Source organism: Mangifera indica, chromosome 8, assembly GCF_011075055.1.
Source record: "Mangifera indica cultivar Alphonso chromosome 8, CATAS_Mindica_2.1, whole genome shotgun sequence".
In the NCBI taxonomy this organism is placed as follows: domain Eukaryota; kingdom Viridiplantae; phylum Streptophyta; class Magnoliopsida; order Sapindales; family Anacardiaceae; genus Mangifera; species Mangifera indica.
In genome coordinates this window covers 10,948,796-10,975,468 of record NC_058144.1, presented here as the reverse complement: position 1 = coordinate 10,975,468, position 26,673 = coordinate 10,948,796, and the positions used below count along the sequence as shown (strand labels likewise).

General features: G+C 31.2%; 3 protein-coding genes across 4 annotated transcripts; 1 reads left to right on the top strand and 2 right to left on the bottom strand.

Moving 5' to 3' along the window:
• Positions 1-9,106: 9,106 nt before the first annotated feature.
• Positions 9,107-10,066, bottom strand: LOC123224335 (ubiquinol oxidase 1, mitochondrial). 2 transcript variants are annotated; one of them, XM_044647970.1, is made up of 3 exons: positions 9,944-10,066; positions 9,300-9,788; positions 9,107-9,184 (listed from the first exon to the last, which is right to left on the bottom strand). In XM_044647970.1, the coding sequence occupies exons 1-3, from the start codon at positions 10,004-10,006 to the stop codon at positions 9,173-9,175; spliced, it is 564 nt and encodes a 187-aa protein (XP_044503905.1). In that variant the 5' UTR covers positions 10,007-10,066; the 3' UTR covers positions 9,107-9,172. The 2 variants fall into 2 exon arrangements, with proteins under 2 accessions (XP_044503905.1, XP_044503904.1); XM_044647969.1 differs by lacking the exon at positions 9,107-9,184 and having other exon boundaries at positions 9,245-9,788.
• A 36-nt stretch (positions 10,067-10,102) lies between these two features.
• LOC123223972 (ubiquinol oxidase 1, mitochondrial-like) lies at positions 10,103-10,691 on the bottom strand. The gene has a single exon (XM_044647463.1). The coding sequence runs from the start codon at positions 10,589-10,591 to the stop codon at positions 10,103-10,105; it is 489 nt and encodes a 162-aa protein (XP_044503398.1). The 5' UTR covers positions 10,592-10,691.
• Positions 10,692-16,938: 6,247 nt separating this feature from the next.
• LOC123224353 (ubiquinol oxidase 2, mitochondrial-like) lies at positions 16,939-18,500 on the top strand. Its single transcript, XM_044647991.1, has 4 exons — positions 16,939-17,407; positions 17,502-17,630; positions 17,717-18,205; positions 18,315-18,500. Exons 1-4 carry the CDS (start codon positions 16,961-16,963, stop codon positions 18,378-18,380), a joined length of 1,131 nt encoding a protein of 376 aa, XP_044503926.1. The 5' UTR covers positions 16,939-16,960; the 3' UTR covers positions 18,381-18,500.
• The last annotated feature ends 8,173 nt before the right edge of the window (positions 18,501-26,673 follow it).

The following is a 26,673-nucleotide window of genomic DNA, read 5'->3' as shown; positions in this document are numbered from 1 at the left end:
CATAATTAATTACAAGAACAATAATCTGTTGATATCCCAATACACAAGGTGTTATTATGTGATTAAGTATATAGTAACCATTAAATTTATGTTCGACATTTTCAATTGCAACTGTATTTAAGTATTTGTTATACCTAATTTAATTTCTCTGATATCCAGTGCTAAAACCTCCTCCTTAAAATTATAAGAAATATATTAAAATGCTTTCAAAGATAATATGATGATATCATTCACTAAATTTTGACATAAAAAAAGCTTAATAAACCTACAGAATGTAAAACTGATTTACCCTTGAATAGATATTTATTTAGCAATAGAACAAAAAAATTTCATATGAAGTTATACAATGAAAATTGAGGATATTCTGAACAAGAGATGGGGAAAGGCAGTGCGAGCTAAATGCCATTCCCCAACCTCCCCATTGGAAGGCTGATTTTGAAATTCTTTAATTATAGTCTCTTTTAAACCTTGAATGGTTATTTACATTTTGGCCAAAAGACTCATTCCCACCTAAAGTTTTGCCTAATCTCAAAAACACACCCATAAGGTTTTAAAAACCCAAATACCTATCTATGAGTATTTAAACTTAACTAAAACTATTAGTTATAAGAGATAAAATCATCATTTTATGACTAAAACCTAAAACCCTCAAAGTTTATATCATTTTCTCTATTTGGTTTGGATAACTAATAATTCCACCCCCCCCCCCCCCCCCCCCCCAAGATTAAGTTTTGAAAAATTCACTTTTCCTTTAGCTCTAGGATTTCATACTTTTAAAATTTTTTATTTTACAATCACCCCCAAACTTTTTGAAACTTTTTTCACCCCCCATTTTTAAGGTTTAATCTTTGTGGCTCTATGGAATCTGACCCTCGACCAATCTTCTCCATTGAATCGTTGGCTATTTCATCCTTGGTGGATCTAAGCTCTGAATCGTTGGTGGAATCATTTGCTCTTTCATCTTTGTTTTAGCTATTTTGGAGATGAAGATTGACTTTGAATTGTCGGCTCTAAATCATTGACTGCACTGGAAGAAACAAAGATTGACATCATAAGATTCGTCTGATGCCAATTTATCAACTGAATGGAGACAAATTATCTTCATCCAACCGATGAGACGAAGCTGATGAATCGTCTTTGTCTCTTCATCAGAAAAGACAATTCGTCTTCATTTGATAAAATTGTTACTAATGGAAAAGTTGTCGATAGGAGAAAAAGATGGTTAGAAGGCTGATTGACGGTGGAAACAAATTTCGATCATTAGAGAAAGAAGAGAAAACCCTAGAGAGAAAATTGAAAATTTCAAAACTTAATCGTGGGGGGAAATTGTTAGTTTTATAAACTAGAAAGAAAAATAATATAAACTTTGAGGGTTTTAGAGTTTAATAGTAAAATAATGATTTTACCCTATATAACTAATGATTTTTGTTAAATTTAATAGTCTATAATGGGTGTTTGCATTTTTAAAACTTCACAAATGTGTTTTTGAGAATGAACTAAACCTTAGGTGGGAATAAGTCTTTTGGCTTTACATTTTTACGATCAAGGTTTGGCATCTTTTATACTGTAAAATATAACTCGCTTAACATCTTTGAGAAAAATGACCAATTACGGAAGCAACAATCTGTTGTAACAGCCATAGTTACATAGCATGGTCAACTTTATAAATTTACTCTGAGTTTCAATTAATATTAATGTGTGGACATGATAAAATATGGTTGAGTTAAAGAGTTTATGAATATAAGCAGTTGAACAATTGTTTATCCTGTTCATGAAATGCCAGGTGCATAAATTAAATAATTGTTCTACTAAGGCGCACATTTGTTTAGACAATTATTTGATTCAAAAGTCTATAACAAGAGGCACTACAGGCACAAAAACACATTTCCAGAATATCAATAAATAGAATTCTTACACTACTCAATGGTTTCAGACATCAAAAGAGAGGGTAAGTGATAAAAAAAGTGGATTAGATGACAAATCTAATGCTTGGAATCTAGCTAAGTAGGAGATTTTACATTTTATGGACTAAGAGATGATAGTTATGGTTGATGGATATGAATGAAAGAATTTTGCGGATGTTATGGTAAATTTTGAAAATGTGATTTTATTGTGATGATGTATGTAGGTCAAGATGGTTTTTATCATATTTAAGGTTAGTATATTGATTAGAATTGATGACTTGAGTTGGTTCGATACTAGAGTTCGGATATGATGATTATAATGTATGTGTGGTTGTAACTGGATGGTTAAATGACCTATGATTTATGTTATGTGATTGGGATTGTTTGGTATAGTAGATTTCTAATGAAACTAGCCTTTTTGTTGCTTTAGATGTGAAAGAATGACTATTCCAAGAATATGAACCATCGTTACTTAGTCAATTAGGTTTTAATGATTTGTGAAGGAATGCCCATCCCAAGGATAAGTAAATCGTTCCTATCACATCAACTAGGATGTGATGAATGCTCGTACTAAAGTGTAATACAACTATTTATATATAAAATGATGAAATATCCTTTGATAGACAAATGGTTGGAAAAGAGATATTTAGTTAAACGTTAATGAGATAATAGTGAATATTCATTCCAAGTCACGAATAGTCATTTGTAAAGTTAAAAGGCATGACCGATCATGAAGAAGAAAGAATAATCATTCATGATGAAAGAAGTGAACACCCATTCCCATAATAGTGAATAGTCGTATGTTAATATATGGAAGAGAACAATCGTTTCCATAAGTAAACACCTATTCTTAATACTGTCTCGCAAGTTCTTAAGGCACGATTTGGGGTATGTGATAGTACCAATATATGTCTAAGATAGTTTATGAATTAGGGTACGAGTATGACCATGTTTAAGAATGGTGATAAAGTGATATGCAAACCCAAGTAATGATTTTAAAAGGTTTGAGCTCATAGATTTCATGAAAACATATTACAGATTTTTATGCGTGAGACAAGTTAATGTTTTCACATTTTTTCTAAGTTTCTAGGTTGTCAAGCCATGTGAGGCTTGATCCCATGTGGGCCCAAAGTTTTTGTAGTAGATATGTGAGCCTAGAGTATTTGAAGTATATGTGTGGGACTTGTTTTGCCCTATGAAAACATATATCTCCTAGAGATTCTTTATACACATGTCCACTGCAGATCACAAATATGTTGTCATAGTTCAATGATGTATCAAAAGACAACTACACAATTATGTTACTCACATGATTAAGATACCAAATCTCGATCTTAACCTAATCTGATTGACATGGTTATAATATTTTCAAATAAGTGATATTTTATGAAATAAAATGTCTTCATTAATGTTTTAGAAATATTTTTATCCATTGCATTTCATGTAGACTTGGCCATTGGCCGGTTTGGCCTGTGAATAGGATTGAAACCGGCCTGGATAAAACTAGAACCGAAAGAGCTGGAACCAGATTGAACCGGAACCGAAACCAGATTTTGACGGTTTGGTTCCGGTTTATATAATTTTAAATTATAAAATCGTCGGTTCACATCCGGTTTATGAACCAGAGGTTTACATCTTCTGAACCGATAATTTTATTTTATTTTTGAATTTTTTTATTATTTTAAATTAAAAAAAAAAAAAAGAACCAACGGTTCGCTACATGCAGGGAACCATTGGTTCCCTCAAAATCTTTTGCAGGGGACGGTTGGTCCCCTGCATATTTCAAAAAGTCCTCTGCAAAAATTCTAAATTTCGTTTCACCACCCTTTTAAAATTTTTCTTATATATATCCATTCAATCTCTCAACTCTCTCACACTAAAACCTTCAAACTCTCTCATTTACTCTCATTCTCATCCTTTCAATTTTTAATACTCTCTCAATCTTTCAATCAAATTCTCTCAAATTTAATTAAATTCTTTCTTTATTTTTTATTAATTTCAATTTCAATTTTTATTATACAATTTATAATTAATTATAAAATTTATTCCTATAATTAATTTTATTTATTATTTTTTATTATCTTTCAAATTAATCATATAATTTATTTATATAATTAAATTTATTTATTATATAAAAGTAGATAGTTCAAGAGCCGAATTACGCCAACAAGATATAAAAGCGGACTTCAATAAAGAATCGTTTGATTTAATTATGGATAGTTCGATGACGGAAAATAATAGTCAAGATAGCGGAGGTGAATGATAAGGTAAGTGGATACTGCCGATTATTGGATATGCAAAGATAAGAGAATTACGTAGACTTTGATTCTTCTAAACCCTAAGAAGATACGTAGGAAGCTTAATTGAAAAATTAAGTCCAAGCCTTTATTTTAATTTTCAATTATTGTAATTAATTATTTAAAAATTAAATCAAGATTATGTATTAGAATTGATGGTTCAATGTCGGTTTCAAACCGGGGTCATGAACCGAAATCGTTAGTTTTGAATCGGTTACAAACTATCCTATTACGGTTTCGATTAGGACCCTTATTTTTTCAAATCGTGAACCGATAGTCTCAAATCAAAACCGTCGATTCATGAACCGTGACTAGGACTAATTTCATGCCATCAAAATTTTGGGTTCAAAGGTATACATTAGATTTTCAAGTTCAAATGTTAAGGAAATTTAAGGTTATAGAACAAGAGAAATGAAGTCATTACAAAACAAAGGCCTTTAATAAAAGGAAAAATAACCCTTAAAAGCCTTTTTCATATTGTTAAAGAGTTTAAGTGATGGAAAAAATCTTATTGTAGTCCATCGATATAGTTTTCCCTATTAAAAATAAAAATAACTATAAATAAAATCTCACCATTAATATAAATAGTAAGAGATGCAAGCCCCATGAATAAAAATAATAATAACAACAGATATTTTCATTGTTAAAATAATGTTTTTCATTGTTAAAAATAGTAATAACAATAAATATTCTTATCGATATAACTATATTTAATATTTACTAAATATATTTGTTGTAATAACTATATTTATCTATAATTAAAATAACACTAAAAAAGGTTTCTATAATTATGGTAAGGGGAATATTTTAAAAATATGCTCTTTCTCTTCTGACAAATTTTCAAATAGGTCAATTACCAATTTTCAACATACCGAAATCTTGTTTCCACTTGTTTCTTTCTATGTCTTCTCAACAATCAAATAAAACATCACTAAAATTGGAATTAAAAAAAAAAAAAACTCAACAAGGAAAAATAGTCTTACTAATCCCTTGAAGAACTTATAGTTCACACTTACAGGATTTAAACGTTGTCCAAAGAAAATGAACAAACAAAATTTTAACTTAAAAAATGATTCTCAAGTAGGTTAGCAAACAAATACAAATGTGAATAAATGAACAAACAAATTCCTAATTCACAATAAGCAAACCCTATGAAAAGATTTTCAACTTCTAATTTACAAGGCTGGCAACAATGTGTTAGGGTTTCAACAGAGTATCAAATTCAACCAATATTCAATTTCATAAACATGTAACAAGATGAAATTTCTAAAGAAGAAAAAATAAATAAAATCCAAAAAATTCCATTGGAACAAAATCAAATGGAGTCAAGATACATAAATTTACAATTTTAGTTCGATTCTCTGTCAGATATTGTTTCTTGTAATCATTGGTTGTTGGTCATCCTCTTAGTTTATCGCTCAATCTTTGTCGATCAGATTTCGTTTCTCCTTATTGTCTATCGGTCCTTTGCTTCTCAATTATCGTTGCATAGTCTCATTTGTTCCCCTTGATTGGTCACCATTTGCTTGGTCATTGTTGGGTCGTTGATGGTCATTGATTTTATAAGACTTCAAGAATAATAATCTGGGTTTGAAGAGACTGAAGATAAGCTACTGAGTGGAAATGAGAAATCCACTTTTGTTATAGTTTGGACAAGTGTTAAAATTGATATTTTGTTTTTGCATATGGGAGTGAAATGACAAAGTTTCATACTTTTTTCTTAATTTTTAAAATTCTTTTAATTGAAAATGAAGTCATTCAGTGTAGCACCGAATGATGTCCTTTTTAAACAAAAACGAGTGGCTCGCAAATAGCTTGTTTTCGTTTCCACAAAGCTTAAGTTGGAGTTTGAGTTGCTAAATTATTTTAGGCTCAAGCTCAAAAATACATGTGTTGTTCAGGTTTATTTGAGTTGAGCCTCTAAAAGAGCTTGAGTTGGCTTGACCTGAATCAAATCCTGCCCACATGTGAACCAAATTTATTATTAGGGTTGGTTAGGGCTAGGTTCCTCTAATTTGAGTTTGATTCAATTTCAAAAATAAGCCAATCCTGTCAGTTTGAACTTGACTTAAATTTGAGTTAAACTAAGCTAAACTGACTTTCAAATAGAGTTAGATATGAATCAGACTGAGCCCAAATATCTCATAACTTAAGTTTGACTCAAATAGAAAATGATTTGACTCGAGTTTGACTTAGTTCAACTCAAATTTGACTCAAATTGATAGTTCAAATTTGTTGTTGGGTTTGACTGTCAAATTTATGGCTTGAATTGATAGTTTGGTTTGACTCAAATTCATGGTTTAAATCAATACTTTGAATTCATAGTGTATATTTAAGTCTCATTGACAAAAATAATACTATTTTATCTAAATAATAGATAATACCAGTGATTCAAGCCATAAATTTAATCCAAATCGAGCCATAAATTCAAACCACTAATTTAAATTATGAATTTGAATTGAATTTAGCCACAAACTAAAATCATAGATTGAAGCCACAAATTCAAATCGAACACCTCCTAATTCAAGTTTGATTCAATTAAAAAAATGAATCTTTCAACTCAAATTTGAATAGAGTTGAATCGAGTTAAGCTTTGAGACCAAATCAGCTTGGTTCAGAACTAACCATACTTTTAAGACTAAGCTAACTCGATTCAAATTCAATCTTATCAATGACAACGGGCTTATAAATTTTTTTGTGAGAAATTTAAAAAGCACATTATTAAAAAGTATAAATATATTTAATTTTAATGAGAGTATAAATAATTGGTTACTAAGATCATGTAAATAGTGCATATAACGTACTAATAATTTTCTCCTTGTTATTTTTTCCTTGCTAAAGCTATTTTTTTTTTTTTTTTTGGTGGTGAGTGTATGATGTAGTGTCTCTTATTATTGAGTGATTATCACTCATTGATTTCCTTTAAAGGTGCATTTGGATAATGTTTTAATATTAAAAATGAAATATTACCTTAAAAATAGATTACCTAAAAGATTATTGAATATAAATTATTACTATATTTGATAAAATTTGATAAAAATGAATAGATATAAATAATTATTGTGTTTAGTTAGAGGTAATAAAAAATATTAAAATTATTTTATTTAAATGTTTTTGGGTATAATTATTACAAAATATTTTTATGTTATTTATTATACTAATTAAAAATGAGGTTATTTTTGTCTTAAAACGTTAATAAATAAGAAAATAATTATAATAAAATAAGGATTAATTTGGTAATATTTTAATACCTAAGATGAATGTGGTAATCAGATTATTACTTATATTACTTGGTACATTATTATTGGTAATAAAATATTACCAAAATTTTTTACTAAGTAATAAACCAAATAAAGTAATATCAGTAATAGATGATAAAATACCAAAATAATTTTTTAATACTTGAAACAAACACCTCCTAAATGTTTTACAGGTAAATGCAGAGTAATAGGTTAGTCAAGGTTGTTCATGATGGCACATGCTTTAGAATGTTCAAATTATGTTATGGACTTGTCTATGTTATATCAGCTTTATTTAACTACAAACTGAAGTATACAAATTTTATTTGACATATTTTGATAGTTATTGATATTTTGTTGACTTTAATAGAAGGATATTTTAGTAAATTTATATTGTTAATTTTTTATAATTTGAATGTTAAGGATTATCATGCATGTGTAGTCAAGAGACTTAACATCTCTTTTTAGAAGCTGGTACTTTTAGAGAGAGGTTTTACATCCACGCTTTGAACGCTATGTCATCAACTCATGAAAAATGATAAATTCAGATCTTATCAATTCTTGATCAGGAGCATCTCTCCCACATATATATAACATATTAGAAAGTTATTGTTTGAGTTTGATTTTACATTGTAACTAATAGGAATGTAACCACTTCGCTTCCTCCAATAAATATAAAAAATTATTCAAAGATAAGAAAGAAAAGAACAGAGCGAAACAATGAGACATAAAAATCATATATCAAATACTTAGAATTAGATAAACATCATTCTAAGTTAGGTGAGGAGGTTTTCATAAAATCTAGTAACTCTCTTTAAGACTCTTGTCCAAAATTGAGTCATTCTCAGAAAATTTCTCCTATAAATTATGTTCGAACTTTACAGAAGCATTCTCCTAAAGTTATTAATGTCATAGCTGTGGATATAGACTTCCAAATAACATACATAACAATATTAAAATAATTTTCTATGTCCAACCATCATTGCTTTCTTTATTTCATATTGTAACGAGTATCAAGACTAATTATCTAACTTCTGATTCTTATTATCGTTACCACAACCTATGCTGTGAAACACTAGAAATAATATATATATAAGTCGGTGATGGGAAATCTCATTGACAATTTATAAACACTTTTCACCCTTGATGCATAAATAACACTTTCTCATCCAAATCTAACTTTGTTAACGAAAAAAATTTTGACACAATTTTACAAAGTTAAATTAATTATTATATTACCTTTAACTATTTTATTTTTTAATATTGTTATAATAACCTAAATTAACAAATTAAAAAAAAAAATCATTCAGATATCTCATATGCACTAACATTTTATTCTTTTTCCTTTCACAATTACTATCTTCTTCTTAGGCGGCGCGGTCGACCCCTACCACCACTAGTATCGTTAACTTTCTAACCCCAGCAAACCACCCACACTTTCAACCCTACAAACCACCTTTCCGAGAAAACCCACCCTTCCTTAAAATCCCTACCATGCATCGCATCTTCCACACTGTCAGAATCTCAACAACTGAGTGAAAGAAAAAATGATTTATACATTCAAGCGAAAAGTTTCAGCATGAATCATAATAGAATATTATTGAGTAACACATTAAATGTTAGTCAATTCAGAATAATCTGTTTATTCCACCAAACATCTTGTCCCTTATTTTTTTTTAACATTTAAGTAAAACCCAATCGGCGCTGCCTACTCCCCCAGTTCGCGCTCTTGCTAATGTACATCCTGCAAATCCAAATTTTAACTCCATCAACCAACCATTAATAATAACATTGGCTTTACATTCTAACTGAAATGTCCTCCACTAGCAAATAATCGAGTTTATTTAACGATGGCTTACCGATGCAAAGTGATTGAAATCGCGGTGGTGGACCTCATCGGCTCTTACCACTATCACCACATCACGAAGAGTTGATTCTGGAGGCAGGCGCCAGTACTCAATCGCTATTGCTGGAGCCGGTACATTTTCAATGTTCCCTTTGTCCAATTCCTTGAGAAATTCAGTGTAAGAAAGAATGGCTTCTTCTTCGAGGTACCCTACCACGCGGTGAGCGAATTTCGGAGAAATCAAATAGCCCAACATGTATATATTGAAGAATACTCCTTGGACTGCAAAAATCAGAGCCCTCTCATACCATTTGGGCTTCGCGACCTCCATGAAAGTCATGAGGTGCATTCTCTCGTTCTCGGCTTCTTCCATAAGTACCTTGATCCAGCCACCGCTATGTTCGAATTTCCTCAATGACTTGCAGTGTAACAGCATGCCGCCCACCATTCCGGGCACTGCTGCCACTGTTTCGAGCATCATAGCCCGGCACCCATATCTCCTCTGTTTTTGAAATAAAAAAATCAGCCCTAAAATAAATATCGAAAACATAAAGTACTTGACCACAAGCATAACTGGATTCATCTTATCTTACAATTCAGATCAAGACGTCATATAATTTAGATCTACCCATAAAATTATATCACAATATATATTACCTGAAAGAATATATCAGTAGGCCATCTGAGAGCTTTGACGGTCCAAAAGGCCATTTTGTCCATAAATGTTGCAGGCCTATGGTGTTTCTCCAGATCAATGAATAAGTCAGCTCTGTAAGTCTCCCATGGCTGTAATAAAGATAATTAATTCATAAAGCTTTAATAACAAAAGGTTGCAGGAGATTGTAGTATTAGAAGAAGGTCTGATCTGTGTACCCGAAAGTTCCATCGCCATTCAATACCATCTTCTTTAGTGAACTTAGGAGTTTCCAGACCCCAGTAACTCAAGATCCTCTTCTCTTCGTTAGTGTTACCGTCACCGGTGGTTTCTGTTGCCTCCTGATTCTCCTTCTGATCCTTCTCATGTAAAGCCAAATTTCTCCTATATTCCACGCCAATCCCAAGCCTGTAATCGTAACTCACGCTCCTCTTCTCTTCGTTATTGCTACCGTCACCGGTGGTGACGGTGGCCTTCTGTTTCTTCTCGCGTTCCTTCACATGTAAAGCCAAATTTCGACTATATTTCACGCCAGCAATCGCAAGCTTGCTGTAACCCGTCAGAATATAGGTAGCCACAGACTCTCCGGACACCGTGCGAGTGGTTACGGAGGAGAACAAGCGAGGGCCCGACACTGCCAAAGAACTCATAATTCAGAGATTAGAAAACAACAAAATCAGAGTTAAAAAATTGCTGTTAAAGAGTAATATGATGAAGGGTTTAAGGAAGGGTTTAACTTATAGTAGCAACTAGTAAGTTGCCACCAGCTATTAAACGTGAACTCATTCATATATATGGAAACCAAAATATTTATTTTGGTTACCTATCCAGGCGTTGCGTATATGGTATTATCACTATTTCTTACAAACCAAGTATAAAAAGATTGTAACAGAAGTTTCTTGGTGATCAAGAAAACCAAAAACTGAAAAATAAAAAATAAAGTTTAATTTTATTTAAAAGTGAGGAGGTTTAGGCTTGAGATTCGTTGATGATATATTTAAATAAAAATCTTGATTTATCAGTATAATAGTTGTAAGATCGATTATTATACTCGAGGTTTCACCTGTTTGGTGTTGTCAGTTTTATTCTAAAAGACAATCTAACTCGAATAACATTTTCCCGTTAAAAAAGGTGGAAACGAAAGGAATTTCTCTTGTTTGGTGTCTTTATTGTTAAAGAGTCCAATTTGTGGGGGGACTAATTGAGGGACTCAATTCACCTAAATTGAGCCACGTTAGATCAGTCTGGTCCATTCAATGTAGTCATGTCTGACCATATGACTAGGTAATTATTTTACTAATGGCATTGCACGTTATTAATTAAAATACCAAAATTAACTGTGTATGTAAAATTAGTCAACTTTTTAAGAATCATACAAATATAACCAAAAACTAAAATTAAATATCAAAATATATTAATCCCTGTTCATACATATCTTAATACCTTCTGCATACCAACATCACAACCAAACCTTACAAATTTTGATTTTCACACTCTATCTCAAATTTCAACATTGTGATTTCAAAATCAAGAAAGTTGGTTATATTCAGATATTTATACAAATATTAACTCAAAATTCCATTTATTTGAAGATTGTGTATTTTGTTATTGGTGCATTGAATTCATTTGGTAAGTTTGAAGTGTATTTCAAAATCAAGAATGATAGAAAGGTCTAAAATTATATTTTTGTGGTGGTCAAGTATGACGCAAGATGTAGCAAAGTTTACATAGGTCACTGAGTGCTAACTTAGCTTTCAATATAACCTACCATCCTAGACAAATAGATAAATTAAAGGGTCAATTAGGTGATCAAGGACACATTAAGGACATGTTGCCTGGATAAGGGAGCTAATTGGTTAGAGGTGTTGCCATTGATGAAATTTGCATACAATAATAACTATTTGACAACCATTAAGATGACTGACTATGAGACCCTTTGTGGTAGAAAATGTAGATCATTTTTACATTAGGATGAAATAGGTAAGAGAGATACCTTGACAGAGGTGTTAAGGCCAAAATTGACCTAGAGGATGATGGAAGATGTTAGATTTAAGAAATAATGAAACAACCTCAAGACTTTCAAAAGAGTTATTTTGATAAGAAGAGGAAAGATCTTGAGTTTGTAGTGGGTGATAAGGTCTTTGTGAAAGTAGTCCCCTATAAGCACGTCATGAGATTTAGCAAAAAAAGGAAAGCTAGCGTCAAGGTTTGTGGGACCATTCGAAGTATTGAAGCACATAGGTAAAGTAGCCTACTAGCTTGTGTTGCTAGGAAGCATGAATCATATTCATAATATGTTCCATGTATTGTTGTTGCGTAAGTATATTAACAACCTGACCCATGTGCTAGGAATTGATGAGGTTAAGCTTAAAAACAATTTGGTCTATAAGGAGTGTTTGATGTAGATTCTGGATAGATGAGTTAAAGAGCTTAGAAACAAACAGATTCCTTTAGTTAAAGTTCTCTAGGGAATCATCGAGTCAAGGAGACCACATAAAAGGTCAAAAAGGACATGAGAAAGAGGTTTCCACAACGTTTTGAGTGAATTTTAAGGATAAAATTCATTTAGGGGGTTGAAATGTAGTACTTGTAAGTAAACCTCAAGGGTATTAATTCTTTTCTAAAAGCTTCAATTTTGAATCGGATCGAAATTGAAGATATTATTTTTGTTAGGCCAAAATTAGATATGAAAGTTTCTTTGGGCCTAAGAGCTAGGCCATATAAATAAATCCTAAAAGATGGATTTTAATTAGTTAAAAGGGCAATAGAGTCTTCATTAGTTAGAAGTCCTAAGTACCCTAGGGCTAATTGACCTATATAAGTTACTTCTCACCCAAGCTTTAGGGTTCTTTGGTTCAACCACCTTAATTGAAAAAAGAAAAAAAAAATAGAGTTTAGAGAAAAGAAAGGTAGGATTGGCACTCAAGAGAAGCAAGAAACGAAAGCCAAAGAATAGAAAAAAGAAGGAGAAAAAGAGAGAATAATACAGTGGCCTGATTTTCAATGCATGTCTGTAGGAGATTTTCCTTTTCTCTCAATTCTACAGTTATATCGCTATGATTTTTGGACTGCTAGTACATGTTTATTTTCCTTTATTTTGAATGGTGGAAATTGTGTTTTGTTTCTCTAGTAACCAATTATTGGTGTTGGAATGTGGCTACAAATTCAAGTAAGTAGTGTAGGCTTCTTCCCTAAAGTTATTGCATCTTGATTGGATTTTTCTAGTTGTTTGATATAATCTCCTTCTTGCTTTATTATCCTTAAATCTTGGATGTGTTCTTGAATGTTTTTGGACTATTTTGATGATTTTTATGGTTGGAATCCTAGAAAAATTCCAAATGATGCAGAAAGTTACATTCTTGAACCTAGAATGTAGTTAGTACACTAAGGATGGTTTAGGTTGAGTTTGGCAGCATCAAAGCTTGCTATGATGGGGAATTGCTAGATGTATTCTCATATTTCATTTGAGCAACCAGCCAAGAAAGAAATTCTTGAAAATCTTATAGCAAATCACCAAGATTTGCATGCATGTTATAAAAGTTTAGGGCAACTTGCATGAAGAAACTTATGTGTGTATGTTGTGTGATCTTTTGGGAGATTTTTCATGGTGCAATCAAGAGTTATGTTGGATATTAAGTATTGATTTCTTGGCTAGAAAATTCTAGGGAGCATGGATTGAGTTTAGGTTGTGAAATTCCTGTTTCCTTGCGGTGTCGACAAGCTCCTAAGAGGTACCTCGTGAGACAACTTCATACATTTCAGATGAGATGTTTATTTTAAAGTTTTAGGGCAATCAAATGTTTGGTATGAAAAAAAATCCATTTGTAGCAATACATCTAGGTTCAAGAATGTAACTTTCTAGATGTTAATTGTTTTTATGAGATATTAGATATGTCGAGTTCAACTTAAGTCTTATTAGACTATGTGAGATGGCCTATGTTTAGGGTACGAGGTGCCAAGTTATGACCATATAGATTCTTTAGCAGTGGAATGTCAATTTAGTTATATTTTTGCTAGGTAACCTCTTGACACCTTCTTACTAAGTGTTTTATTACTCACATATTCTCTTTTGTGGTTTTGTAGGTAGAAACGAGTAGTGAAACATGTAGGGAAGCGAACGATTCAACTTAGTTTGTTACATGAGGCTAAGGGGCATTATTGACATTATTATTATCATTATTACTAGTATCAATGTTATTTCAGACAGATGTTTTATGCTTATGCGCTTATTTTGAGTAATGGATTTTTAGACACAATATTTTATTGAATGACATATTATTACTTCTATTGTTAGTATAACTCAAAAGGATTTTATTTTTATTCCACCTTTTTGCAAGCGCATGTTAGTTAAGTGTTTTATTTCATGCTCTTTTCTGCTATCACATTATGTAAGAAGTTAAGTTGTACATGTCTCTTTAGGCCATATTCCACCTAAGAGTATGTGTCTATAAATGGGTGTTATAAATACAAATAGAAAATAATACATATATTAAGATATATCAAATTATTATTATATATATCACACAATACAATAATAATCGCGTTGGGCTGACTCAAAGCATAACATAAAAGACTAGCATCAACCTAAACCAAAGCACGATAGAAAAGCTTGACACGAAAGAACCCAACTTGTTACTATAGTGGGTTGGGCCTAACCCATACGCCTTCCAGGGTGGGACGTGGGCTTACCCAACCCGACCCAAACTGTTCCCTTTTAATTAACATAAAAAAAATATTTTATTTAAAGGGCATAACAACTTTTGCTCTTTTAATGTTGTGTGGTAGATGTCGTTTTGGCTTTTGGCACATAACAGGTAGTCATTCAACAATTATTTTGCTTTTTTTAAAATTAATTTTTTCTATATAGAAAACCCCCCTTCTCTCTTTTCCACATTTCCACACTCACACTCTAAAATTCTCAATCTCTCAATCTTTCATCATTCTTATTCTCATTTTCTCTTATCAACTTTCTTTACATTCATTTTTTTCAGTCTCTTTTATATTCAACATTTTTATTATTCAATTTTAATCTCAATTTCTCTTCACATTCTGTTCATTCAATTTTTGTATTAATTTTTTTTTTGTCTTTGCTTCAAAATTTTTTTTAAAATAAACATTTAAATTAAGTAATAAAAATTTCCTTCCAAATTAATACAGGCGAGGATCATAAATTCTAAGTCGATTCCACAAATCACATTTTATTTATATTTTTAAATGATATTAAATCATTTTGTATTACTAATTGTTCTAATTAATTAAGTGAAACTTTTATTTTATCGATGATGTCATAATAGACTTGCTTTCTTCAATTATGTTTTCTTAACTTATCGAACACTTGAGCAGGAGCAATTATTTTTTCATACGCTCAACCACCAAGATGAATCGAATAACTCACGTGGCTAGTTTTCAGACAATGCCATTTGCCAATTTTGCTATACCTATTACTGCCACAATTCTCTTAATATTTCTTACCGACATAATTTCTTTTTTATTTTTACAATTTTGTTAATTATTATTTTTCTTTAAATTATTATCATAATTAAAAAAATTAATCTTCTTTAAACGAAAAAATGTGAGCAAGTGATTGAGATGACTTAATTAACTTTTGTCAACTTAATTGATCGAGAATTGGTGCATTATAAACACTATAATAGAGACCGTGTAAGACCTATGTTACAATGTTTACATTATACTCATTCTTGATTAATTGATTTTATAAAAGTGAAGTTGTCTCAATTATTTGAAGACTTTTTTTTATTTAGACATATTAAGTATTTTAACTATCAAAATATTTTAAAAAATAATAATTAACAAAATTGTAAAACAAAATAAAAACTAAGTTGTTAACAAACATTAATGAAATGGTGATACTAACAGGTATAAAAAAAATGTTAGAGACATTGTTAGACAATCACTCATGCGAGTTATTTGGTTTATTTTGGTGGTTAAACGTATAAAAAATAATTGTCTTGGCTCAAGTGTTCGATAAGTCAATAAGATGTAGTTAAAAAAAACAAATTTATTACGATGCCACTGATAACATAAAGAGTTTTATTTAATTAAATAGGACAATTAGTAATACAAAATGATTTTAATGTTATTTGAAAATATAAATAAAATATGATTTAAGGGATCGACAGGCAATTTATGATTTTCGGTTGTGTTAATTTAGAAGGAAAATTTTATTAGTTAATTTAAATATTTATTTAAAATTTATTATTATTAATTAATATAAATGGACCGAGCCAAGGGCCTTGCCAGAGCTGATCTAACCCATTGACGCCTCTATATATTATTGATATAGATCAATACACATTTTTTATAAAATGATGATTTGGTAAGTATATATTTGAGAAATTTAAAATTTTTAGAGAATATTTATGATATTTTCTAAGATAATGATATAATAATTAAAAGTTTTTATTATTTTATTAATATTATTTAAAAATATGCACTATTCTCTATAATAGATAATATAAAAAATCAAGTTTTTAATATTTGACTACCATGATTTAAAATACTAACATGCAGCTCCATCAATCACATAATTAACTTTTTGCATGACCCAGATATAACCATGATGAATGAGACCAATTGATCTAAGGTGGCTCAATTTAAGTCAGTTGAGTCAACTGAAGAGTCCCCAGACAAATTGGACTCCGTAGCAAGAAGATACGATCAGACAAGTTCCTTCTATTTCCAGTTTTTTAAATAATTAAACTTTATTTTTTAAAATTATTTTTTGGTGTTCTTATCACCTTCTAATTCAATATCTTATACTTGTCCTCCAAGAAAAATATGATACCATAAACGCACAGAATGAATATTTAACCAAAATATGTATTTTGGTTTCCAAATATGTCTGAATGAGTCACGATTATTACATGATAGGCAATTTACTACTATATAAGTTAAACCTGCCAAAAACCCAAAGAAATAGTCAAGAATATATACACTACTCTCTTGAACAACAATTTTTAAACTCTGATTTTGTTGTTTTATATTCTCTAAATTTGAAGATGATGAGCTGTTTGACTGTGTTGGGACCTCGCTTGCTCTCTGCTGTAACCACTCGTACGGTGTCCAGAGAGTTAGCGGCTACTCGGATTGTGATGGGTTATAATTACGAGCTTGGGATTGTTGGCATGAAAAATAGGAGCACTTCGGCTTTACATGAGAATGAACAGAAGGAGATGCAGAGGGCAACGGTAACCACCGGTGACGGTAACAATAATGAAGATAAGAAGAGGATAGTGAGTTACAATTGCGAGCTTGGGATTGTTGGCGTGAAAGATAGGAGAGATTTGGCTTTACATGAGAAGGAACAGGAGGGAAAGCAGAAGGCAACGGTAAGTAGTGCTGACGGTAACAATAACGAAGAGAAGAGGATCGTGAGTTACTGGGGTCTGGAATCTCCTGAGTTCACTAAAGAAGATGGTACTAAATGGCGATGGAGCTGCTCTAGGGTAAACAGATAAAACCTTCTTTTAATACTAAATTCTTCATCAATCTTTTGTTATCAAAGCTTTGTGAATTAATTATGTTTATCGTGTGTTACAGCCATGGGAGTCTTACAGAGCTGACATATCCATTGATCTGGAGAAACACCACGCGCCAGCGACATTTACGGACAAAATGGCTTTTTGGACCGTCAAAGCTCTCAGATGGCCCATTGATATATTCTTTCAGGTAATATATATACAACGTTCCGATTACTTTATGTATAAAATATTTATTTTAGGGTTGATTTTTTGTTTCTTGGCTTTTACGTACAGAGGAGATATGGGTGCCGGGCAATGATGCTCGAAACAGTGGTGACAGTGCCTGCAATGGTGGGAGGCATGATGTTACACTGCAAGTCATTGAGTAAATTCGAGCACAGCGGCGGCTGGATCAAGGCACTTTGGGAAGAAGCCGAGAACGAGAGAATGCACCTCATAACTTTCATGGAGGTTGCAAAGCCCAGATGGTATGAGAGGGCTCTCCTTTTACCAATCCAAGGTGTGATCTTCATTGCATACTCTTTGGGCTATTTGATTTCTCCGAAATTAGCTCACCGCATAGTTGGGTACCTGGAAGAAGAAGCCATTCACTCTTACACTGAATTCCTCAAGGAATTGGAAAAAGGAAACATTGAAAATGTACCGGCTCCGGCAATAGCCATTGATTATTGGCGCCTGCCTCCGGATTCAACTCTTCGTGATGTGGTGATGGTGGTCAGAGCCAATAAGGCCCATCACCGCGATGTCAATCATTTTGCATCGGTAAGCCATCGTTAATTAATCCCAATTATTTGTTGATGGTAGACATTTCAATTAGAATGTAGAGCTAAAATAATGTTAGTATTGATGGAGTTAAACTTTGAAATTGCAGGACATATATTATCAAGGGCGTGAATTGAGCGAGTCGGCAGCGCCGATTGGGTACACTAAAAAGTGAAAAGAAATATGAAACAAAATGTTTGGTAGAAGCAGAATAAACAGATTTCTTCTGACTTTTGGATTGATAATATGATGTGTTACTGAGCTAATGATATTTTATTATGAGTGATTTATATCACACCCCCACACCCCCCCCCCCCCCCCCCCCCCCCCCCCCCCCCCCCCCCCAAATTATGGCCCTAAAATATTTTTTCCTCTATTTAGGTGCTTCTTCGTTTAAAAAGCAATTTTTTTAAATTATATTATAAAGGTAAAGTAAGTATCTAACGTAAAAAAAATTAAAAAATAAATATTTTTATGTCTCACATTAATGTTTTAAACATGGTATTTTGATCATTTTATATATTTTAAAACCTGTAATACATTCTTTATAATTATTTGAAAACTCTAAACTAGCATGAATTCACCACTGCCATGAGCTCACCTCTATCTTGAACTCCTTCACTATGCCATTGGTCGTGTCTAACCTTATGAAATCGATTGATTAGTTGTAAAACATGTGAGATCAACTTATCAACTTGGAGATTTCATTATCGACATTTTGATATAAAAAAGATGTGACATAAGGTAAAGATTTTAAGAATGAGTAAGCTTTTTCAAAATGTGATAAGATTATCAGTATAGTTGTATATAATTGTTAATTTAAAATGATAAAATTATCTTTATATACATCATTGTAATTGTATTTGTATAGCTTATGCTTTGGATAATAGTGGTTATATGAGATACTCTAGAGAGCTATTATAGGATTAGTTTAAATCATGTTTGTATAAGTGTGTGTATATGCACTAACGCAATGCTTTCAATAACAGAACGATATTTTCAAATCATTGTATTACTTTTTAGAAAGGATGACTTGTAAGGTTGGAAGTGTAGGTTGCTTGTCGAGATATAAGGGAGTTAGTGACAGTAATGGTGGTGGAGACCAACTAGACCACATAGGAAAAAGAGGGTAAGGGTGAAGGGACATCTAGAAGAAGAGGATATTGGTGCAAATTGAATAGTAAATGTTTTATCTTTCTAATTAAAAAGTTTTAATTACAAAAAAAATCTCGTCATCATTTGTCGTTATAGCTTTCCCCGTTAAAAGTATTAGCATCAAAAATATATTTTTAGCGGAAGAAAGTTATAACAACAAACAACGAAAATTTTATAACGATAGATAATAGACTTTTAACAATCATTTTTCCCTTATTAAAATCATAAATTTATTTATTTTTAATAAGAGTATAAATAATTGATCGCTAAAATCATAAAAATAGTTTTTATAATGACCAAATATTTATCTTTCCTTATTTTTGTCTTGTTAGTGCCAACTTTTTTTTTTTTTTTTTTATAGTGATACTTGGATGAAGTGGATCTAATTACTAATACACTTAACTTAAGATCTCCTTTGGTCTTCTAAACCTACCTTAGGAAATTCTAAGGTTTTGCATGGTTATCTAGGGTTCCCTCGGGATCTTAAACTTGGATGACTCTTTAAATCTTAATACTTAGGTGAAAACTTATAACTTGATTGTAATTATAACCTTTGTGTAGATCAGACTAGGTCAAGATAGGGATTTAATATTTTGGTTATGTGAGTTCAAATGTTACACAATTCTTTCCTTACATACACTACTTGATCACTAAATCATGACATATATTGACTCATGAGTGAAACCAGTCTCATGGTCAAATTGTCTAAGATATGATCATGGATATGCATGCATGCAATTCAAGCCACCTAACTATGGACTTGTAAGCAACTTTCACCTTTCTTGACTTATTCTTGTCCTCTTACATGTCTTAGGCTTCCTTGGTAAGGTTTTAATATTGTGGTATACCCTATATGTCTATGGTATCCTTCAAACTACTTCAAGAAAACTTTGTAGTGTGTGTGTATAAAAATAAAATCCATTATACACTATCACGGGCACTTATCATCTAATCCAAAGAGCAATATTATGTGTATACAATTGGATACAAAATGTTGTATTATTATCTAATTAAGTATTATTTTTTCTTAATTTAAAATCATCTAATCATATAATGATACATTATTTATGTATTCAATTATATACTAAAAAGTGTGTTTATATAGTTTTATTGGATCTAAAATACATAAATATCATATAATTACCCACCCTAAAAGTCCTGTCCCCTAAGGTGAAGTATTGCTAAATCTCAATAAAGTGCACCTAATCAATTAAATTAAATCATGCACAACCAAAATAAATAATGAATACACCTAAAATATTGTTAATCAATTATTAAAGTAACCAACATCAAATCCCAAACATTATAATCTAAATCCAAATCAAGGGAGATTTTTGCCCACTCTTGTGACCAATCTCTAAGGTTCTCTCTAGTCCTAGTTTTCCTATCTCCTTATTGATTGACAAACTCGTGGTCTTGGTGTTATCATCAAAATATCTATGTCTTGGTAAGTCCTAAGCCAATCAATAAACAGATGGTACTGGTAATTTAATCTCTATCTAAGGATGCTAATCAACAGACTATGCCTTATCTATGAGTGTACCTAGGTTAAAGGTACTCCCCCAAGTCAACACATAGTTTGATAAATTTTTGTCTCGCAAGTAGTGGCTTATCTCAATTCTTCCAGAATATTAGAATCCTTATTGATACCAAGTTACTCAAAACTATATGAATTATCAATCTTATTGTTTTTGTCTCTACTTCTATTCCTTTATCAATTCTATGATCCTAATTCATTTCTCTATCTCACAGACACATTTTATCATCTCAACGAGCCTTAATTCTATTTAGAAGTCATTCAAAATCACCTATGTATGGCTATTTGTTGCTTTGTCAGGGATGTGTATATATATATATTTTTGCATAGTGGTGTACTCAACAATATTTAGGCATACTAGGTCAATAATAATGTATGCACACATTCAAAGCTTCATGGGCATACATATATAAAGGGTTCATTTAGAGGTACGACTCTTTTAAGCGTATGATTGTGCATCAACAATCACATTGTTTATCTTCTTATTTGGCGAAACCCTAAGGGTTCTATCATGCATCCAAATTGTGCATGACCATGTCTAAGGATGTACAAGCGTACATGATACTGATTACTTTCTAATTACCATTCATCCTTGTCATATGCTCATTTGCCATGAATTCTAATTATTTAGGATTGATGTATAAGTGTGTACTTGAAAATGTATGGCATACAAGTGTACACTTGATAGCGTATTGGTGTACATCTACTTATATTCTATTGTTTAGGTGTCCATGGATGGTCATGACTCTTTCTTTTACAGTTGTGCATGACGTTCTGGAAAATGAAATTCAAGCCATTCTCGATCGAGATTTACTTAATTATCATAACTCTAACAAGAACATGACCATGTACAACATTTAAGCAATCAAAGTTGCATTTATACAACCTATAATTACATTGGTTCCTATGAATTCTTTCAAACAATCAACTTGTTGAACAAAGACTAATGTTCCTTACCATTTCGAATAACCAAGATTCATCATCATATACATCAGAGACTTAGGAAATAACAAAACTATCATGATAGAATTAAACATATGGAAAGATCATCTCCCATTTACTTGGACGTAAAACAAACAGGGTTGAAGTCGTTCTTTCTCTCTCTAATTCTTGATTGTCTCATCACCCTTATTGGAGTTTGTTGTTGGCACCTCTAAAAGTCTTTCCCCTCTCCAAGATTCTTTTATTGGCTTTCTAGGGTTTCTTGTGAGGATGAGATAAATTTGTATTTTCATCAAAACTCCTCATTTCTAAAATCTGTCCTTTAATAAAACTTCTCTATAAAACACGATGTACAATCGTGCTTTCTAAGGATGCATAAGTGTACATCTTGCAATCTTGCCAATATGGGATGTCTGCATGGTGACCAATGTATAGGCATGCACGATAGTACCTTAGGCCAATATAAAAAATTAGTTTGAATTTCAACTTTTTTTTATTCAGATTCAAAATCATGTTTAGGGGAAATGACCAAAATACCTTTACAACTAAGGGTATTACAAATCATTGAAGAAGAGAAATTTAAGTCAAGTAAGCCTACTTACTTAGATGCCTTAGATGATTTAGAGTCATTTTATCTTCCCTTTTTCCTTACTGATAAATGTTGTTGGACATTAGAGATCTCTCTTCTATGAAATAAGTTTTTCTCTCTCAAAATCAGATAAGAATATGTTGTAAATAATATGTGATAGCCTCCTAATCAATGTGATAATGCACTTTTTATAAAAAAAATCAAATTGTAATCAGGTGCACAAGTGTGCATCCTAAGCATGCACGAAGATTATCAGTATAGTTGTATATAGTTGTTAATTTAGAATCATAAAATTATCTTTTTATACATCATTGTAATTGTATTTGTATAACTTCTACTTTGGATAATAGTGGTTATATGAGATATTCTAAGGAGCTATTATAAAATTAGTTTAAGTCATGTTTGTATAAGTGTATGTATATGCACTAACACAATGCTTTCAATAACAGAATGATACTTTCAAATCATTGTATTACTTTTCAGACATGGTAGCTTATAAGGTTGGAACTATGGGTTGCTTGTCGAGACATAAGGGAGTTAGCAATAGTACTGGTGGTGGAGACCAACTAGACCACGTAGGAAGAAGAGGGTAACAGTGAAGGGAAAACAAGAAGAAGAGGATGCTAATGTAAACTAAATACTAAAGGTTTTATTGCCATAATTAAAAAAATTTAATAATAGAGAAAAATTTTTCGTTGTCTATCATTATAACTTCCCATGTTAAAAGTATTAACAATAGAAATATACTTTGACAGAAGAAAGCTATAACGATAGATGACAAAAATTTTGTAATGATAGAGATTATATTTTTAATAATCATTTCCCTCTTGTTAAAATCATAAATTTATTTATTTTTAATGAGAATATAAATAATTGATTATTAAAATCATAAAAATAGTTTTTATAACAATCGAATATTTATCCTCTTCTTATTTTCATCTCGCTAGTGCCATTTTTTTTTTGTAGTGATACTTGGATAGAGTGCATCTCCCAAATTAAAATCCTAAATTTTTGTAACAAAAATGTAATAAATGAAAGCATGGATTATTCCATCGAAGAGTTTTAATTATTACGTCGTCTCGAATCAATCAAAATAAGGAAATAAAATAAAAATTCAGTAAAATAATCTAAAAGTAATTAATCAATTAAACAAACCTTGGTCTACGGTCATATCTACCATTGAACTACGATTGATCATCAATACCAAAAATATTAAATTAATTATTTAAATATTTGTTGCGGTATTTATTACCTATCCTTTCTTATTGTTAGTTAACCAAAAACATATATTCCAATTAACCTTTATTGATTAATAATTCGGATACGATTTCGAATTTAATTAAACAATAGCATTATGAATTAGAAAGACCAACGAAGCAAGATAACATAAGTGTACGACATTGCATTTAATCCAGTTGATTATTTTCCTAGGATTTATAGTTCCTGACGTAGCAAATGATAAATCCCAGTTGCCATTTTGATTAGATGAATTGAATAATTATAGATTCAGCACCTAAACTAGCAGTAGATTATATTAATTGATAGACTAGTCGCAAGCCTTAGCAATCAACTAACACAATCATGAAAAATAATTCAGAAAGATAATCAATACTTGAATAATTAAAAGATGCATTAAAGAACAAAACTTAATCTCACAATCATTATAGTTCCATGGTTTCAGATCCCTTCAACCAAGAGAATATTTAGCCACTGTAAACCGAATTTAGCTCTCTAATCCTCCAAATTACAATGATGAATCATCCTAGCTAACTAAAAATAAAAATATATATATTTTCTCCCTACTAAAATCTAGAAATAAAAGGTAATACTAATCTCCTAATCCAGCCAAGCAAAGATGATACATATCTTCTCAAAAAGAAAGGAAAAGATATATAATTTAATGTATATCCTTTCTCCAAAAATATTCTTCTTTATCTATCTCAATTAATCCCTTTTTCCAACTAATAATTATCCTTTTTCTAAGAAGCAAATCTTGACTTTTGTATACTTTTTCAGTTGATTTAGACATCCAGATTTAATTTTTGAACTCTATTTTCATCATTTTACGTGCCCATGCCTAGTCAGCATCACAGATTTTTGTTGATTCATAAATTTGCTTCAATTTTAGACTTCTTAGCCCAACTTACTCAAAAAAATATTCAAAACTTTCTAAGTGTAAAAGATAAATAATTTCATTAGATTCAATTACATTGCCACACAACATAAGAGAATTAGAACTCAAAATAATAACAATTAACGATGTTATCACATCTAATTATTGATACACTTAACTTAGGATCTCCTTTGGTCCCTTAAACCCAACTTAGGAAATTCTAAGCTTTTGCACAGTCATCTAGGATTCCCTTGGGATGCTAAACTTGGATAGTTTTTTAAACTTCAATACTTGGGTGAAAGCTTCTAACTTGACTGCAACTATAACCTTGTATTGGTCAGACTAGGTCAAGATAAAGATATGATACCTTAGTCATACAAGTTCAAATGTTATACAATTCTTTCCTTACATACACTAGTAGACTGCTAGATCATATACATATTGACTCATAAGTGACAGTAGTCTTATGGTCAAACTATCTAAGGTATGATCATGGATATGCATGCATGCAATTCAAGCCACCTAACTATGGGCTTATAAGCAACTTTCATCTTACTGGACTTCTTATGCTCTTACATGTCTTAGGCTTCCTAGGTAAGGTTTTGATATCATGGTATACTTTATATGTCCTTAATATCTTTTGAACCACCTCAAGAAAACGTGGTCTCATTATTTAGATGAATTTCCTTATTTCTTTAAGTGCACGGTCTTGCACTATCGAGTACACAATCATATCTTCTTCCTTTTGTGCACAAGTTGACCATTTAAGGGCAAACTTGGTCATGGCTAATTGCATAGGTGTGCATCCTTCTCTTTGTGTACAAGTTATCCTATAGTTATAAGTATTGAGTATCCCTAAGGCATATACATAGCTAGATCATTCAGCTTGGTAGAAAACTCTTTTGTTGTCATACTGCCCTATTTCAGATTTATGAAATTATAGGCTTACACTTACAAAATGTTTGCTAATAGGTACTCTTTCTTAAAAAACCTATATGAAATCAACCCAATTCATCTCTAAAACTGGATGGGTATCACACAACATTTGTTACCTTACTTTGGCATCTCCTTTTACTATAAAACTTGCATAGTAAATCTTTTCTAAATTTGTCATCTCAAATAGCCCTATGACATCCTTAATTACCTTTAACCACTCCTCTATTGGAATTGAACCTAGAACTAAACTACCTTTAAACTCAAGAGGTTGATATCTGCTTGCTAAACTTTAAATAGGATGAAGTTGCTTTCTGCTACCACCCATTACTATAACTCTAAATGCCTCCCTGTCCACTTTGTTTTATTAAGGTGACAACTTAACAACTGGACATTGTTTTACAACTAGTAGAGTTTTAACTAGATGTCTAACACTTTTAGATGTCTTTTAGTTCTCCTTAAAACCTCCTATATAATCTGTCTGATGATTTCACTTTCTATTGACAGTGCTTTACCACACTGGAGGCTTCTGTCTAAGCCTTTACCTAGCTTTTCTCTTAGTTAAAGACCTTAAGAATATTTCTGATAAGCCTTTTAGATCTCTTTATCTTGAAATAATAACATAACTTAGACATATGCATTATTTATCTTAATGTAGGTTAAAACATACTAATCAGTGTGGCATGAGGGGCCACTTTCATAACTTATGAACTTTTAAGACATATTGAGACTCAAGACCTTTTTGGATCGTAAAATCATACTTTGATATCATGAATGTAACACTTTTCTCTAAATATATACCCCTACTTGAATTATGACCTAAAGAGGTATGCATAACTTGAACTCTTTACATGTACAATGGAAATTAAAACATGTAATTAAATATTTAAACTTAATGTGTGCAAAAAAGCATGAACTAAATAAATACTAAATAGTCTTAAATACATTCAAAACTAAAAAATATTGTGTCTCCAAAATAGACCAAACATAAATGTGCATAATTATTCATAATCTTAAACTATTGTCATTACATAGAAAACTTAACATAATGAAATAATGGTAAGACTACCCCTTAGCCTCATACAATGAACTGAACTAAACCATCCCCTATTACTCATTTTTACTTGCAAAACTATAAAAAACAAACATGTGAGTGAAAATATTTAGTAAGTAGGTGAACTCTTGACACCTTGCATCCA